Source organism: Aphidius gifuensis, linkage group LG4 (assembly GCF_014905175.1).
Source record: "Aphidius gifuensis isolate YNYX2018 linkage group LG4, ASM1490517v1, whole genome shotgun sequence".
NCBI lineage: Eukaryota > Metazoa > Arthropoda > Insecta > Hymenoptera > Braconidae > Aphidius > Aphidius gifuensis.
The window spans coordinates 4,971,149-4,989,508 of NC_057791.1; the positions used below are offsets into that span (position 1 = coordinate 4,971,149).

General features: G+C 25.9%; 3 protein-coding genes across 6 annotated transcripts; 2 read left to right on the top strand and 1 right to left on the bottom strand.

Moving 5' to 3' along the window:
- The first annotated feature begins 25 nt into the window (after window positions 1-25).
- Window positions 26-9,679, top strand: LOC122854757. 3 transcript variants are annotated; one of them, XM_044155700.1, is made up of 7 exons: window positions 26-963; window positions 1,374-1,669; window positions 1,761-2,108; window positions 2,192-2,329; window positions 2,427-8,693; window positions 8,782-9,153; window positions 9,248-9,679. In XM_044155700.1, exons 2-7 carry the CDS (start codon window positions 1,451-1,453, stop codon window positions 9,281-9,283), a joined length of 7,380 nt encoding a protein of 2,459 aa, XP_044011635.1. In that variant the 5' UTR covers window positions 26-963; window positions 1,374-1,450; the 3' UTR covers window positions 9,284-9,679. The 3 variants fall into 3 exon arrangements, with proteins under 3 accessions (XP_044011635.1, XP_044011637.1, XP_044011636.1); XM_044155702.1 differs by having other exon boundaries at window positions 27-963; window positions 1,470-1,669; XM_044155701.1 differs by lacking the exon at window positions 26-963 and having other exon boundaries at window positions 1,293-1,669.
- Window positions 9,680-10,858: 1,179 nt separating this feature from the next.
- LOC122854760 (heparan-sulfate 6-O-sulfotransferase 1-B) lies at window positions 10,859-12,998 on the bottom strand. The gene is made up of 4 exons (XM_044155704.1): window positions 12,136-12,998; window positions 11,657-12,057; window positions 11,406-11,585; window positions 10,859-11,323 (listed from the first exon to the last, which is right to left on the bottom strand). Exons 1-4 carry the CDS (start codon window positions 12,482-12,484, stop codon window positions 11,006-11,008), a joined length of 1,248 nt encoding a protein of 415 aa, XP_044011639.1. The 5' UTR covers window positions 12,485-12,998; the 3' UTR covers window positions 10,859-11,005.
- A 361-nt stretch (window positions 12,999-13,359) lies between these two features.
- On the top strand, window positions 13,360-15,675 carry LOC122854761 (probable serine/threonine-protein kinase DDB_G0276461). Of its 2 annotated transcripts, XM_044155706.1 has the most exons (3): window positions 13,402-13,699; window positions 13,766-15,228; window positions 15,318-15,449. In XM_044155706.1, exons 1-3 carry the CDS (start codon window positions 13,666-13,668, stop codon window positions 15,339-15,341), a joined length of 1,521 nt encoding a protein of 506 aa, XP_044011641.1. In that variant the 5' UTR covers window positions 13,402-13,665; the 3' UTR covers window positions 15,342-15,449. The 2 variants fall into 2 exon arrangements, with proteins under 2 accessions (XP_044011640.1, XP_044011641.1); XM_044155705.1 differs by having other exon boundaries at window positions 13,360-13,699; window positions 13,766-15,675.
- The last annotated feature ends 2,685 nt before the right edge of the window (window positions 15,676-18,360 follow it).

The window sequence follows — 18,360 nt, forward strand, 5'->3', positions numbered from 1 at the left end:
TGAATAAATTATTTGTTGTATTTTTTTTCTACTATAAATTTTAAATTACTAGTATATGTATAAATATGACTTTTTCTTTTCTTACTTTTTTACTAACACACTATGAAATTCATAATGAAAACTGAACTTTTTTTTTTAATACTTTTACTGCACATACTTTTATATGAAAATAATGCAACTCTGAGATTGGCCAACGAAAAATTTCCATTGAATAAGCTGAAGTTTTGTGAATTACTTGACTTGAAAAAATAGAAATATTTGCTTAAATAATAAGCTTTATCTACCTGAAAAGAAAAAATTCAAATGGCTGATTTGAACTATAAAAATTTGAACGAAAACACACTCAAAATGTAAAGATTTGTTTGGCAATGAGAAAGAAATATTTCTTCAAGTCGTGACAGCAATCAGTGTTGTTATACTCAAATTACAATGAAGACAACTGTTAACAATCTCATTTACTGTAAATTTCCAAAAGAAATACAGTTTAAAAAAAAATTGATAATACATGTAACATCATGACAAATCAAGTCTATCTAATATATCTAAAATCAAGAGATTACGTGGATTTAAATAAATAATTGATGATAACATCCACATCAAGAGGATAATTTTATAAATACAATTGAAAATGAATTCATTGATGGAGAAATTACTCTACGTGTTCTTAAAAAAAAATTACTTTTAATATATTTATTAATATTGTTATTTTATGAGCTATATATTTCGATATATCACAATTTCGAAATTTGAATATTGACAATTGACTGAAATTTCGATTTACTCAAACGAAAAAATCTCAGAGCATATGACCAATCAAGAGACCAAAGTGACACACCTTCTACGACATTAACACAACACTTTGACGATAACTTGTGACAGTTAATCCTATTGCAGTCAATGAGAGGGGCTTTCTGGATCGTAATTGAATTTCAGCTGATGATTATTCAATTAAAAATCACGATGGTAAGTAAAATTGTCTCATTGACTTTTCTATCTTAGGTAAAATTTTGAGTGCAGTGGCCAACAAATTTATTGCATTTAGCAATAATGATTTTATTTAAATTTAAAAAACATTTGTACAGAAATTAGTTTTCTAATTTTTAATATTTCAATTTATTTAACTGCTCATTTTCTATGTCTTATGTTAATATCAACTTGTAAATATATATCTTTTCATTTAAAATCTATGAGGACATATTTTTTTTGTGTTGTATATAAAAAATATTTTTCTTTGTTTTATTAAAAAAATTTAACTATTTACACGTGTATATTTTTATAATCAGTAAAAAAAAATATATATATTTATTGAATTATAATTATTTATTGCAAAATTGATTCTTGATAATTGGACAACTGAACGTTGAAAAATATAGGATACCAATTAAGTCAAATTAAAAATCATCAGGATGATGTAGATGAAGGTAGAAAAATTAATTTGGCAACAAGAATAATGTCAAATGGTGTTGAAGTTATAGTTGCCAGTCCAACTCCAGCATTAAGATGGGAAAATTCAAATCCTCAACATACTATTATTCTTTCTGAAAGCGTTGTTATGCTAATGCCACAAGAAGACCTAAATGAATTTATAACTAAAACATGTACAACAACATTTACTTATTTAAATACTATGACAAAAAATGGCTCAACAATTGTTTTTACAAATCAACAAGTATGTATAATTAATTGAACGAATTTTTAATGATATATTTATTTAATTTTTATCGATATAATTTATTAACAATGAACAATTTATTTTAAAGATTGTAGCAAATACAGCAACTGAAGAACGTCATAAAAAGCTAGGATCAGAATCATCAGCTGTAACACTTGATGTTTCTCCTACTTTACATACTGAGTTATTTAAAACGACATATACTTATCTTACACTAAATGCTGAGTATCCAGATATTGAAGATGCATTTGGAAGTAGTGAAAAAATTATAACAAATACAGTAACAGTACCACAATATTATTTAGATGTAAATTTAGAGCCTTCAGAGTTATCACCTCCATTGACAAATACTTATATCAGTACAAGAAATTTTCATAAAACAAAAGTTGACAATGGTATTACTAAAGTTGAGACAAGTTTCGAAATTTTAACCCAAGTAAGTATCATCAAAAAAAAAAATTTAAAAAGTATTAAATGTATTTTTCATTATATTCTTGAAATATTTATAATTTTTTTTAGCTTATAATTACGGATTCAGCTACATCTACGCCTGAACCAACTAGTGTGGGAACTACAGTTACTGCTCTAGACTACAAAGAAGAAACATCTAGTTCAGCTATCTCAAAGTCTCACTATGTCACTAACATCGATAGTAAGGTATTTGCCTCAAGTCATTTTAAAAAAATAAATATTAAATATTTATCATAGCTTTTTTTTTATATGATTTATTTTATATTGAATTTATTTGTTGTAGATAAATACTGACAGTGAAATTAGTACGAGAATTCATACAATTAAAACAACTGGTACCCAATTAGTGACAGAAACTTTACACAGTAGTGAATTTTTAAATGGACAAACAAATTCACAATATGGTGGATCAATAAAAAATGTTGTAAGTGGTTCAACAATTATATTTTTTGATGAAGAAGATCAAATGGATAGAATTGGTTCTACTAGCCAAACTGCAACAGTAACTTCAACAGATTTATTTAATCCCACAAATGAAGAACATAATAAAAATGATAGTGTTAAAATAAAATTTGACAAAAAACCAGATCCAATTAAAAATTATGATTCTGTAGAAAAAAATCCATCAAATAATAATACACATAAACCAGTTGGTGGTTTATTAAATTTTGGCTCTTTAGGAATAAATAGTTTATCAGCATTAGGACCAGTTATAACTGCAATGGCAGGTTTATTACAAAGCACAACTTCTGTTAATCATAAAAATTCATCTATTAATTCTACAACAAATTCAACAACAGTATCATCTGATTTAAAACAATCTACAATACCAAGATCTCCAATTTATATACCTGTTGCTGAATTTTCTGATGGTGATATTGATAGACTTGATACAGCTGAAAGTCAAAATATTTTACAACAAATTGGAAATTCAAATTTTACAGTTAAAACACGTCATAAAGTTGCAAATAATATTGTCAATGGTATACCAATATCTCCAGGTGAAATAATAACAGCAAATAGTGATGTTATTATTGGTAAACCAGGTGGACTTGCACCAAGACCTCCAAAAAATCATGAAAATCAAAATTATGAATTAAATTCATTTGCACTTGCTTCATTAAATATTCCAACAAATTTAGAAATAAATGGAAATTCTAAAATTGGTATAGTAAAAAATAATGATGATTTATTATTAACACCACCAGTAAGACCAAATATTGAAAAATATGCAAATCCAAATCTTGATCCAATTGAAACTCAAAGATTTACAAATAAACATCGTCATTCATGGATGAAAAATAAGCCAATAATAGCTGCATCTGTAGTACCAACTCCTTCACAAATTTATCATCATCAGCATCATCATCATGATCATTCATATGATCATGAGTATCATGACTCAAAACGTAGACAAAATTATCAAGATAATAAGCAACTTTTATGGACAGATAATAGTCATGTCTCAAGTGTATCAAGTTTTGTACAATTGGCAAATCAATCTGCATCAGTTAAAGTTACAAAACCAATTATACATCAGGTACCTCATGTTATTGATAGATCAACTGGTCAGCCTTTACTTGTTAATATTCAACCAAGCCAAACGGCAAATGTTGTGATTCCTCAAGGTGATGTTAATGCTCTTATTTTTGGTGGTACAAATGAACCACATATTAGTGGTCAATACTTTGATGAGCCATTACCATACTTGCAATCTCAAAAATCTCAACCAACTCATCCATTTTTCAATGGTAATTCAACATTTTATTCAACTGTTTCTCATCTACATGATGGTGTTAATTTACAAACAAATATTCATCAAAAAAATAGACCATCAAATATTTTGATGCTTCAAAAACCTGAAGTATATAATGGATCAAGCCACGGACAAGTTCATACTGAAATTTTGGTTCATCGACCAATGGATAATACAGGTATTTATGTATCAAGACCAGAAATTAATCAAAATCGACCAATAATTTCTTCTTTACGTCAAGATTATCATAATCAAAAACAAAATGAAAAACATATGATTTCTCGAAAACAAATGAGTTCTGTATCACCACCTACGTTTCAATTTCATAATAATAATAATAATGGATACTTAAATCAACAGTTGAATAAAACAACAACCTTGACAAATGATTTTCTTAAACAAAAAAATAAAAAAACAAAAAATAAACCACCATTTTTAGTTAGACCTTTAGAAAATAAAGCACAATTACCATTTCGTAAAAATTACGATGGTTTTGTTAATCCAGGTACTGGAGATCATGGATATTTTATGCAAAAATTTTCACCAACAAGAGTTTCTTATACTCCAAATTCATTATCTCATTATTCATTCAATAATCAACACAAAAATTTACAAACTCAATCTTTAATTAATAACAATTTCGGAGTTCAATATCCACAGAATACGTCATCTCTTGAATTGAGCTATAAACAGCCAGTATTTATAAATAATATTCAGCCTAATGTTTATCAAAATCAACCACAAAATTATCATGTACCTTTGGAAGTTCAGCATGTATCACATGACATTAGTATACCTGAAATTCAAAGCCCTGTAAAGAAAATATATCAACCAGATGTAAAAATAACAACATCAAATATTGACGTTGAATCATCTCTTATTTTTCATGACTCACAAGCTGAAGAGTCAAATGAAAATGTTAAAAAATACAATCAAATTGATAAGAAAGATGATTTTGAAAATTCACCAATTGAATCAACAGAAAGTATGGATATTTTACTTGGTGATAATGAATTTTCACAAATGGAAAATCAAGATATAGAAATTCATCATGACGATATTATTAATGTAATGATGACAAATCCTGTTAGTCCAACAACTGTTGAAGATACAAATTTAAAATATCAATCAACACAAACAGAGCATGATAACTATGAATTTCAACATTCAAAAACTATTGAAGAAAAAATTATTACTGAAGAAAAATTGAGTGATGAGAATGTTGATGTTGAACCGCTTAATAAAAATTCACAAGATTTTAAAATAGTGGTTGATGTAACTGATAATATTGATGATATAAGACCAACACATTCAATACAAACTTCTTCATATAATAGCGAAGAAATAAAATCTCAAATAACTTCATCAGAACGAGATTATATGGAAACATCGAGTCAAGAATACTCACCGATATTTGATTCAAGCAAATATGTACATTTTCCAAGTGATTTAGTTAGTAATTATGAAGAACATTCACATATTTATTCAAATGAATATGAAAATATTCAACAAGAAAGTATTATGTCAACTCTTGAAACTTCAAAAGTTGATAAATATTATACAAGTGTTATTGGTGATTATTCTAAACTTGAATATGGAAATATTGATATTGAAAAATCTTTTACATTTAATAAAAATGTAGATCATCATTCACAAATTGTATCAGTTATTAATTCAACACCATTAATAACATCAACAATAATACAATCATCTAAATTAAAATCTAAAAAACCAGATAATAAAGATTATCATATAGATAATATAAAAACTTTTAATAATATAAAACCTTCAATTATTATTTATGATGATAATAAAACACCAGAATTATTGTATAACGTAAATTTACCAAAAAAAGATGATAAAAAATTATTATTTACTGGTAATTTTGATGTATATCCAGCAGTTCCATCAAGAACTATGATGCCACCTTCACCAATATTAAAAAATACAATGAGAACAAAAATTCGTTCAAAGCTAGAAGATAAAAATATTGTTGGTATGTTTCCTCCTACTGTATCAACTTCACCAAATTCAAGATCAAGTTCAAAACCTTCTGGTAAATTTAATCGTTTATCAAATAAAATAAATAGAAAAAAGCCACTTTCTCCATTACCACAATTAGACATGGTACCACCAGCAATACAAACAACTAAATCATTTGCAATAAATCATTTACCACCACAAAATATGGTACCACCACCACTACCATCATCATCACCTTCATTGTTACCATCACCTCGTACTGTTATTTATTCATCACCAATGGAATTATTAACATTACGTCCAGCAATTGCAGTATCAGGCTCAATTCAAATTGCAACAGATATTACTAAAAGTCGTACATCTTTAATGCAAGATGTTGAATCAACAATACCAATTATTCATGGTACAGTTAATTTTTCAGTTGCAACAGATACTTTAAAAATAACAAGTTCATTACATACACAAAAAACTAAACCCATTAGAATACATACAATTAAAGTATTTGAAAAAAAACATGATGTTTCTTTGTCGTCATTATCAAGTCAAGTATTTATGCCAACTAAATCAAAATCAATTGAAATTGTCAGTAAGTCTTCGACAATGCAATTGAATATACATCCAGTTCAATCATACAATAAAGAGTTACCTTTCTCATCAAAAGTAATGTCTCCTATTGTAATTCTTGAAGCAAGTTATCCCAATACAATTTCATCAACTAATCAAATAAATCCAACAGCTTTACTTGATGATAATGAAATGATTTGGGATATCACTGAATCTAGTGAACATCATCATCATAACAACAAAGCAATGATTACAAAAAAAATTAGTAATGATAACTTTGATTTTGAATTTGATAATCCAATTGAATTGAATGAAAGAAAAAATTATACATCAATAATAAAAAGTACAAGTAGCGATTTACAACTTGATACAACAAAAATGACAATACCAACATTTACAAATGTTGAAATAAAACCAACAGGTGTTACACATTATAAAACTATAACAATAACTAGAACAGAAACTTCAATAATTGGTTCACCTCCAACAACAACAACAATCATTATGACACGTACAATAACATCAACAGTTATTGAAACAGTTACAGAAACTTTAATTCGTCCAACAAATATACATTCTACAATAACATCTGTAACAACACTTGTTTTACCAACACCAACATCAACAACAACAGCAACAACAAGTACAATTGAACTTGAATCATCAAAAGTATCATCAAGTGATCCAATTGATTCAATTTTTATTGTTATGTCTGATCAAAATTTACCATCTAATAATGCAGAAACAATTGAAGCTGAATATGAAAATGAAGAAAAAATAATATCACGTGATGAACAAGAACAAGTTAATGAATATCATCGAGCAATGTCAGAAGATAAATTAAGTGCTGTTCTAGCTTCTCATGGTACAACAATAACAAAATGTTATCCAGAATGTCAACAATTAAAATTAGAAATATGTAAAGAAGTTGGTACTAGTAGTGGTATTGTTGAAACAAGATGTGTTTGTCGTCCTGGTTTTACAAGAATGTTTCCAGATCGTCCTTGTAAACCAACTTATACATATGTTTTACAAATTGCATTAGAACAAAATAGTTATCAATCATTGTTACATAATACTGATTTAAATACAAGTATTACATGGGTATCAAAAGATTTAAAATATTTAATAAAAGATGCTATTGATAGAACTCTTATGCAAAGTGATTTAAGAGATATTTATCAAGGTATTCATGTACTTGGTTATCATCCAAATCTTACAGAAGTTGGTTTACGTGTACAATTTACAGAAAATACAAATGAAACAAGATTAGAAGAAGTATTAAAAAAATATTTAATTACACATAATTTTAGTTTAGGTGGTACTGTTATTCATGCTTCACGAAATTTTGAAAAAACTCGTGTAAAAGATTTTAATGAATGTTTAATGCAAGAAGGTGGACCATATCATGATTGTTCACCACAAGCATATTGTTTAAATCGTCATGGTTATTATGAATGTTTATGTAAAGAAGGTTGGAAAGATATTACTGAAAATTCATTATATCCAGGTCGTTTTTGTACACAAACACTTGTTGGTTGTTCAAGTTGTAATAATTATGGTCATTGTTTAAGTAATTCATATGGTAAAAAAATATGTGAATGTTTTCCATGGCATACTGGACAATATTGTCAATATAATTTAAAAGCTTTGTTAATTGCTCTTGTTACAACTGGTGCTATATTACTTATATTATTAATAATTTGTTTGGTAATAACATCATTTCAATCAGCATATGGAAAAAAAAAATATGCTGATCAACGTGCAATGATTGCAACAGCTGATGATGATGCATCAAGTAATGAAAGTATTACAAATGTTACTTTACCACATCATGTTCCACATACACTTCCATTACCACATTTATCTGATAAAAGAATTTCAATAAATACTAATAAACATTTAAAAAAAAATCAAAATGGTTTTAAAACTGCTAAACAACCTTGTTCATCAACATCAAAAATTGGAGAAGATAATACTGATTCAAAAGGTTTAAATGTAAAAATACCAAGAGCTAAATATACAACAGGAAAACAATTTTCAAATCTTTCTGTACGTCAATTAACAAATATATTTTCATCTGATAAAAGAAAATTATTTAAATATGTTAAAAGTGAAATACCTGAACAATATAAATTTAATCAAGCTAGTATGACAAAAGAATATAATAAAGATTGTGAAAATTCTGACATAAGTAGAAGCAGAAATACATTAAACAATGGAGCACTTGTTAGTGCTGGTTTTCAGGTAAAAAAAAAAAAAAAGAAAAGATAATTAATTATTGTTACAGTTGATTAATTATTATATAATTATAATTATTTTTTTATTATTTTAGGTAACAGCAACAGTGGCAAAATTTATTGACAATGAACCAATGGTAGATATGAGAATAATTGAATCATCAACAAATAAAACAAATAGAAGTTCAATAGGTTCCAAAGAAAAAACATCAATATCATCAAAACATTGGGATCCATCAACATCACAAACAATGAGTGGTTATTTTACTCTTGATCGTGGTGGTGATAAAAATTCAAGAACAAGCCATATGTGTCGTGATGATGATATATATATTCATCAATTTTCACCAAGTTCACAAGATACACGTGATGCTCGTGATAGTGCAAGTGATGGACCAATAACTGCTGAACGTAATTTAGGAAGTACATTGAGGCTTCAACATAAAATTTCTCATAATACAAATGAGGTGAAAATAAAGATATTTATATTTTTCTTTCAATGATATATAATTTATTGAGTTGCAAGTATTTAATTGTAAATTTTGTTTTTTTATTTTACAGATAAGTGATCGAGATTCAAACTTTGATTCACTTTGAAGTCATTCACAGATCATAAAATTAGCCAAAATTTGAAGAGGCAAACCAAATTTTCATTAATATCGCATGAGAAATTAAGACTATTTAATCAGCTCTTCTACAGTCCAGTGTGACGATAAATAGATAAATTATTTTAAGGAAGCCAAAATGTTAATAAGACACACTTGATTAGCATCATAATTTTATTTATCATTTTATCAATGTTATTAATGCCATTGTTATATATATACATATAATCTATTATTTATGTCAGCCACATAATTTAAATTGCCATCTCAAAAATTGCTTTTAATTCCGAGTATATCATTTATTTTATTCAATAGAAAAAACGGAATTTTTAACAGCAAAAAATTATAACCACGCTAATAACCAGTGATTATATTAATTGATAAAGAAAAAAATCAAAATATGTTTGAAAGAGGAGAAGAGTATTAAAAATTAAAAAGTTAAAATTAAAATTAACTAATATATTATAATAAAAAAAAATTAAATTGCCAGAATAATTGTGTATAAAATATATATAATAATTATAAATTTAAATAAATAAACATTTATAATATTTGTTAATTTTTTATTGTAAATAATAATAAGTTAATTATTATTAATCTTTTCAGGTTTTTTTTTTTTTCTTTTTATAAAAAAATAAAATGTATTTATATATGTTGATTAATAATTTTTTATTTAAAATTCATGAGATGACTTGAAAAGTGTATTTTTATTTATAAAGAATTGCTTGTTTTTTTTTTTTTTCCTTTATATGTAATGCACACACAAAAGTTTGTATTTTATTTTTAAAAATTCATTTCTATTTATAATTTTTTAAATGTAAAAATCTGGTAAATCATCAAGTTGATGGCTCTAGAGTGACAAATATAAATTGAAAATGTTGTTACTTCAAGATTACATTACATGTATTTAAAAAAAAAAATTACACGCAATTTTTTTTCTTTCTAGCATGCAACAATGAACTCAGTTTCCATAAAAATTATGTGAGAAAGATTATCACTCAAGATTCAAGTGAGAAAGTCACACAGTATATTAAAATTTCTGGAGTGAAAAAAAAAAAATTCACTCAGTTCTTTGCATCATGATGATCACAGATTAAAAAAAAAAAAAAATTACCAGGATCAGGTTATTAAAAGGATACAAATAAATAATTAAATAAATTTCGCAAAGAAAAAAAACTATATATTTAAATTTAAAAAAGAAAAAACAAAAGTTTTTATAAATTATCTTATAATTATTAATTTTTTTTTGTTTTTTCATAAAGATATGGCTTCTTCTACTTTCATAATCGTTGACAATAATAATTACTATTATTAAAATAAATTGATATGCTAATAAAACATGTTTTTTTTTTTTTTTTTTGTGTTTTTGTTCGTTTTAGTAAAAAATAAATTATAAATTAAAAATCATTGAGTAAAAAATAATCATGCATTAATCATGTTTAGTAAATTAATTGGTTAATCACGCAGAATATTAATAATATAATAAAAATCAACATGATCATTTGTAATATTTTCTCAAAATGTATTATATAATAATGTATATATTTATCTAATCTTATATATTGCATTAAAATTGTCTTTGGTATTGTAAAAATAACTAAAATACAAATAATATAATTATTTGTCAAGTCAATCATTCATTGTGATGGTTTCTTGTAATATGTATGTTTAAAAAAAAAAAAATGAATATTGATTATATTATTGATTTTTAGATCTATTCATTATCAGTTGTATCTTCAATAGCTGAATCCCAATTAAATTCAGTTGCACTACGTGATGTAAGTAATTCACCAAGATGCTGAAAACGTTGAATAAAATATGGATCACGATCACGAAGACGACGAAATCTTTGCATAGCAAGTTCCTTGGCAAATTCATATAATTTTAAGTCAAGATTATTTAATTTTTTAACTTCATTTAATTGTTTTTCAGTCAATGTTGACATTGTTATTGCACTTAATGTTGCATTATGTTGTCCAAATGCAATAGCAAATCTCATTCCAAATGTTTCTTCAAATGAATATTGACCAACCTTTTTTGTTTTTGAATTAAATATATTATTATAAATAAAATCATGATATGAAAAAATAATATTTATAGATAATTAAACTTACTTTTTGATGCTCAGTAAGCATAAAAAATGGCATAGCTTGTAAATTTTTTTTAGCACTTTGAAGCATTAAGCTATCTTTTTCAGTCTTTGTTAATGTAGAATTGTAACATCCAATGAGTGATAAATCAGCAAGCATTCTTGTTTGTCTATTACTTGCCAAATTTGTAGGACATTCCAGAAACTAATAAAATTAATTTGCATTAAATTATTGGTCATTAAATAATAATAAAAAAAACAAGTTATATATATTACCTGTTCCAGTGTTACACCATGCCAATTTGGACCATTGTAGCATTGTGGTATATTTGCTAATGATCCACCACACCAATGTCTAGAACTTCGCCAAGTAGCACCACGTTGTACATGACGAAATTCTGATAAATAACGAGCAACTGGATCACGTATTATTGTTATGTAAAAATATTTTCTTTTAATCGTTCTTTCAATTTTATTTAATTCATTATCAACACAACTTGTTAACTCTGTCCAATCAGCATGTAGCCCACACTTCCAGCCAGTTGAATAACGTGAAAATAACCAATTTTCATCACGATTTGGACGATAACAATAACAACGTTTTTTTCGTCTTTGACATGAACAAGGACGTTGTAATACCAGATCACGAACTAGATGTTTACCAAATAGTGTTCCTCCTTTTATAATCAAACAAGAAACAAAAAATTGATGAAAATTACATTTGCAGACTTATTTAATATTATTAAATAAATTACCTGTTTTTTGAATATGTAGAAATACCATTACATCATTACCATTAATGTCAAATAAAAATGTATCATTTAATACATCATCATAATGATCTCGTATACTTGGTGAATTTGAAGATGGATTTGTTCTGAGTAATTTCATTTTACTCAAACCATTAGAAACAAATGTTGTTTCAGGACTTAAACTAGGTTTTATATCATCAAATAGTCTTGATCCATCTTTAATATCACGATTTGTTAATGCACACACATGATCTGGACAAAAATAACCAAGATATATTATTCCAGCTAGTGCAAGTGCAACACAAATTCCAATAACACCGCGTAACCGGTTGCTACGGCCACGGGTTTCCATGTTTATTTTCTTGCATATAGAAATTGCATATATTTTTTTATTTTCGATTTGCAATTTTGTATTATTATTATTATTATTTTTCTATCAAGTAAAAAATAATCTACACCAATGCAAGCTCATGATTCACTCTGTCTATACGTTAATTAATACAAAGGTTTTATTATTTTAAAATTAAAACTTGTTCTTTTTTCGTGTTGAGATAAAAATTTGTTAAAAAAAAAACAAAAGAGCAGCCAGTTTCACTGGTTCAACTACAACAATAAAATTTTTGTAAAAAGATATGCATATGATACTTTAGTCAGATTAAAATACACAAGGTCTGATATTCCATTAGCCATTTTGTAAAGGTGTGCGCTTTTTTTTTTATTAATTAACATACGCAGATTAAAAATTATAAATGATATGCATAGCTCTCTTATTTAATGGTTTTTAATGACAGATAGATATTGTGACTTGTGTACAAGTCTGTTATACACCATACGTATTGACTGAAATTGTGGGTTTTTTTACTGATTATTAACCGAGTTTTTTACTAATAAAAAACAATAATTATTAAAAGGTGGACCCTTAAGTTTGCGCAATTGTTTGTCATTTTTTTTCTTTGTGTGTTTTTCGATTTTGAAATTGTTACTAGGTTTAATTTAATTTAATTTAACGTATGTTTAATTACGAAAATAATTACTTTTTTTATAAAACATTATTGATAAACATATTTTGAAAAAAAATATAGAAGGTTTACACTTGTCAATTGTCATTGCGCAGTGTCATGCGTTGATGATATTAATTGTTCAATCAAAAGAGAGAGAGGGGAACCGCTGTTTTTGTGGTGTAAACAGACCTATACTTGTGTGAAAAATCAAGATTGGCGCTCATTGTTTAGACTTTAGAAACAAAATATTGCAAAGTAACAAAAAAAAAAAATAACAATGGCATAAATAAACACGTATCAACACACAAAAGAATAAAATTAAAGTTTTTAAAGTATTATTATTTGTACTGTTTACTGTGAATGATCAAACTTTGTTTATTATTATTTTTCATTTATTGAATTATTCACAAATGTTTATTTTAAAAAACTCTATTAATTTTGTGACAAATTGTGAAATAAATATAGAACAATTATTTTAGATACATTTAATTAATTGATTAAAATATATATTGAAGGTGAATAAAAAATTGTCATGTTAAACAAAGGAAAATTAAGAGATAATTCAGGTTAGTTTTTAAATTATTAAAACAAGTGTATATTGTATTAATTAATTTTTTCAAATGTTTATTTAGAAAAATCAAATGATGATGAAGATAATGATGATGTAGTACCAGTTGATGATGACAATAAAATAGAAGAAGCATCAAATGATTCACCAAAATATCGAAATAGTCCACCAAGATTAACACAAAGTAATGATGTTGCTTGGGATTGGCACAGTCCAGGTATTGATAGAACAAATACTTCAAAACAAGGACAAACATTTGGAACACCAAAAAGTACAAAATTATCTCGTAATAAACGTAATTCAAATTCACCATTATTATATAAACCAATTAAAAGAGTACTAATTAAAAAAGATCCTTCAAATGGAGTTAAATTATTCAAAGCTGAACTTCAAGCTTTGTCAAATCAATTAGATTCTCACAATTCTGGTCAATCTAAAAGTGAATCAACTGAAAATGTTGATCCAGCTAAAGATGAAATTATTGATAATATAGATATAAGTGAATTTAATAATGAAATTGATTTACATGAAAATAAGACTAACGAGAATATTGGTGTTGATGATAAAAATAAATTAAATAATAATAAAAAAGATGATGAAAATAAAAGCTGTTTAAATAAAAGTTTTGATCAACTATTAAATGATTCAATTGATGATGAATTTATGGTACAATGCAGTCAAGAAGTTGAAAATAAATTGAAATTTGAAGAAAAAACATCAAATAAACATGATGTATTTACAAATTCATCAAGTACCAATAAAAATACAGCAAGTACTTTTACATCTGATTCAAAGAAGAATGAAAAAATTAAAGATGCCAATGTCGTGCCATTGTTATCGTCAAATTCACAAAATCGTAAGAATCATGTAACACAGTCAAGTGTTGTATCAACCGTACTAAAACCAACAACCAATATTAATCTGGTAACAAAAGAAAAATCATTTCCAGTTCAAAAAACATATGGTACAACAAAAACTACTGTTGTAATACCAGCTAAATCATCATCAAACTATCCACAAATACCAAAGTCTAAACCTTCATCATCAACATATCCAAAACCTACTAATATTAAAAGTTCAAACAATTTTTCTTCTAGTACAAATAATACAATACCAAAAGTCAGCTCAATAAATTTACCAAAACCATCAACAGCATTGCCTGTTGTTGAAACATTTGAAATACTTGATGATGATGATGATTTATTTAATGATGTTGAATTGTCAAGTGATGTATTAGACACTCAATTAAATTATAATTCTAAAAATAATCAATCAACATTAAATAAATTACCTTCTAATCAAGCTCAGAAAGCATCAGTATCAACTTGGGAACCAAATAAAAAACCTACGACATCTGGAGGACATGGAAGCTTTCAACCGAAATTTTTTAGATCAAAAAGTACATCAGATTCAAATGTTGATAAAAATAATTCAAAAGTAACACCTGTTTCATCTTCATCAACAATTAAAACAAGTAATAATACAAAAAATTTAGGAGAAAGTAGTAAAACATCAAAGCTGAGATCCGTAAGTAATGATAATTTGGCTATTTCCAATACTGGTTCAAATAGTTTAAACAGGGGATTTAATAATGGAAAGACATGCGATTCTGACAGATTAAAAGTAAAAAAAGATGGTGATAACAAGTCGTCGTCTGGCATGCAGTGCACGACAGAACAAATTGAGAAGAAACGATTAGAAGCTCAAATGAGACGAGCAGCAAAGATGAAAAATAATAATAATAATAATTATAAAAAATAATCATAATTTCAAAGATAAATATTATTCTGTTAACAGAACTTTATTTTTATATAAATTATCCATTGTACCATTTTTGTATCATACTACTTAGGTTTGTTTTTTTTTCTTTCTTATTTTAATTAATTATTGTAAACTATTTGAATAAGTTCATGGCTAACAGTATCAATACAAATATCCATGTCAAATAAATAATAAATTAATGTTTCTTATGTATAATGAGTTCGTTTTTCAATTATAGCATATTAATTTTCCTTCAATAATTCTATTTTCCTGATGCCAAATTAATTTAGCATTATATATTTCTGGTAAATAATAAGTAAAATCTTTGAAAATTACTTGTTCGGATTTCTGTTAGCCTGATATTTTTAGAGAAAAATTTTACCAATTCGTATCAGGAACATAGAATGACTGAAGAGGTATTCTGTATTTTTAAGAATTTACTTCCTGGATTCCATATTTGCCTGATACTTTAAAAAAAAAAAAAATTTAATTTGTATCAGGAACATAAAATGACTAAAGAGATATTCGGTGTTTTTAGGAATTTACCTCCTCAATTTTATATTCGCCTGATACTTTAAAAAAAAATTTCAATTTGTATCAGGAACATAGAATGACTGAAGAGGTATTCTGTATTTTTAAGAATTTACCTCCTGGATTTTATATTTGCTTGATACTTTGAAAAAAAAAAATTTCAATTTGTATCAGGAACATAGAATGGCTGAAGAGGTATTTTTATTCGGTATTTTTAAGAATTTACCTCCTCGATATTATAGTTGCCTGATACTTAAAAAAAAAAATTCAATTTGTATCAGGAACATAGAATGACTAAAGAGGTATTCGGTATTTTTAAGAATTTACCTCCTCGATTTTATAGTCGCCTGATACTTAAAAAAAAAAAAAATTTCGATTTGTATCAGGAACATAGAATGACTCAAGAGGTATTCGGTGTTTTTAGAAATTTACCTCCTAGATTTTATAGTTGCCTGATAGTTTGAAAAAAAAAATTTCAATTTGTATCAGGAGCATAGAATGACTAAAGAGGTATTCGGTATTTTTAAGAATTTACCTCCTCGATTTTATAGTTGCCTGATACTTAAAAAAAAAAATTTCGATTTGTATCAGGAACGTAGATAGACCGAAGAGGTATTCGATGTTTTTGAAACTTTATCTACTTGGTATTATATTTGCCTGATACATTTTGATAAAAAAAAATTCTATTTGTATCAGGAATGTAAAACAAGCAAAGAGGTATTCGATAAGTTGAACTACGGAGCGCCATCTATGGTTTTTTTCAGAACTATAGTAGAAAAACCTTTTAAATTTATAGAAAAAATTAAAGTGTTGTATCAGGATAATAGAACAGACAAAGAGGTTTTCGAGGAGTTAAAAAGTTCAGCGCCATCTATTGTTTTTTCCAGGAACTATCCCATAAACACATTTAAAATTTATAGAAAAAATTAAAGTGTTGTATCAGGATTATAGAACAGGTAAAATAAAGAGTCAATATTCTAAAATAGAACAAGAAAAGCCATCTATTCGTAAAAATAAAAAGAAAATAAATTGTATCAGGATTATAGAACAGGTAAAGATATTATAATAAAAAGATCTATTGGTATCAGAATAATGAGTTATGAAAATTATTAAAATTAATTAAAATAATATTTTGTATCAGGGTAATAGAATGGGCAAAGAGGTATTTAATGAGTTATGAAAAATAAAAAAAGTGATTGATCAAAATTTTAATTATGATGAATAAAATAGTTACAATAAAGATACACAAGAATGCATACAATCACGCGTTGGAAGCGTGGGGTCACTTTTGTAAAATCTACGTTATTCTATGTTCCTGCTACAAAATCAATTCTTTATCAAAAAAATTTTCAGCGAATTTCCGAAAAAATTAGAGAAACATAAAATAAAGAAAGTAAACTTATCAAAACATCAAATACCTCTTATGTCATTCTATTTTAATGAAACGAAATCAATTCTTTTTCGAAAACTGTCTGTACATTTTTTCCAGTTATTAGGGGACCATGAACTAGTGGAAGTGAACTTACCAATTAACTTTAATCATTAAACTTTTTCTTACGATAAAAAATGATAACTTTTACAGATTTTATGTGACATTTATTCATGAACTAAAAAACGTGTGGTTATTTAAGATTGATTCGAAATCCAATATGACTTTTAAGACTCTAACAGTATTATTAACAATAATAAATTTGAATCTTGAATATTCCCAAGTCATTATACTAGGTCAGTTATTTTTCCATTTAAAAAAAATGCCAAAATATAAATTATTATTGTACAATAATTAATAAACTACCAAAATAATATTTTTCACAAAAAAAAAAACCAAATATGCAATGCTTTAAATTTATTCTTCATCATAATTTTATTCCACTTTCCAAATATTCTCATCACGTAAATAATTTATAAAATAATAATAATAACAGTATATTCAAATAAAAAAATAATGCATTCATTGTTTTAATTATCCAGAATTTTTATAAATAATTAAACCTCAAGTATCTTTAATTTAATATCGTTCATGAGTATTTTTTTATGAAAAATATAAATCAAATTATTGTTGTATAAATTTTTTTAATAACCATTACTTAAGTAATTTGTTGTTAAACTTATAAAATAATTTTTTATATATTTCTCATTTATTTCTGTTATAATGATCAAATAAAATGTGGGTAGAAATGAATTTAAAATTGAAAGAAACAAGCTAGAAAATCCTGGAGATGTTCGGGCGTATGCCTGACCTACATTCCTGTAAATCGATCGGGACAATTCTCTCTCTTTCTCTTTACTTTTTATTTTCCCATTTTCATTTATTTTTCATCCTCGAATAATATTAAAATATTTTTTTATTTAATTAAACAAACAACA

Bases quoted from the DNA above. Each gene is read 5' to 3' on its own strand.
- LOC122854760 (XM_044155704.1), bottom strand. From the start codon at position 12,484: ATGGAAACCCGTGGCCGTAGCAACCGGTTACGCGGTGTTATTGGAATT. The intron at 12,058-12,135 runs GTAATTTATTTA...TGATTATAAAAG, and splicing joins TCTACATATTCAAAAAACAG to GAGGAACACTATTTGGTAAA. The intron at 11,586-11,656 runs GTAATATATATA...TAATTTTATTAG, and splicing joins ATGGTGTAACACTGGAACAG to TTTCTGGAATGTCCTACAAA.
- LOC122854757 (XM_044155700.1), top strand. From the start codon at position 1,451: ATGTCAAATGGTGTTGAAGTTATAGTTGCCAGTCCAACTCCAGCATTA. The intron at 1,670-1,760 runs GTATGTATAATT...TTTATTTTAAAG, and splicing joins TTGTTTTTACAAATCAACAA to ATTGTAGCAAATACAGCAAC. The intron at 2,109-2,191 runs GTAAGTATCATC...AATTTTTTTTAG, and splicing joins GTTTCGAAATTTTAACCCAA to CTTATAATTACGGATTCAGC.
- LOC122854761 (XM_044155705.1), top strand. From the start codon at position 13,666: ATGTTAAACAAAGGAAAATTAAGAGATAATTCAG. The intron at 13,700-13,765 runs GTTAGTTTTTAA...ATGTTTATTTAG, and splicing joins AAAATTAAGAGATAATTCAG to AAAAATCAAATGATGATGAA.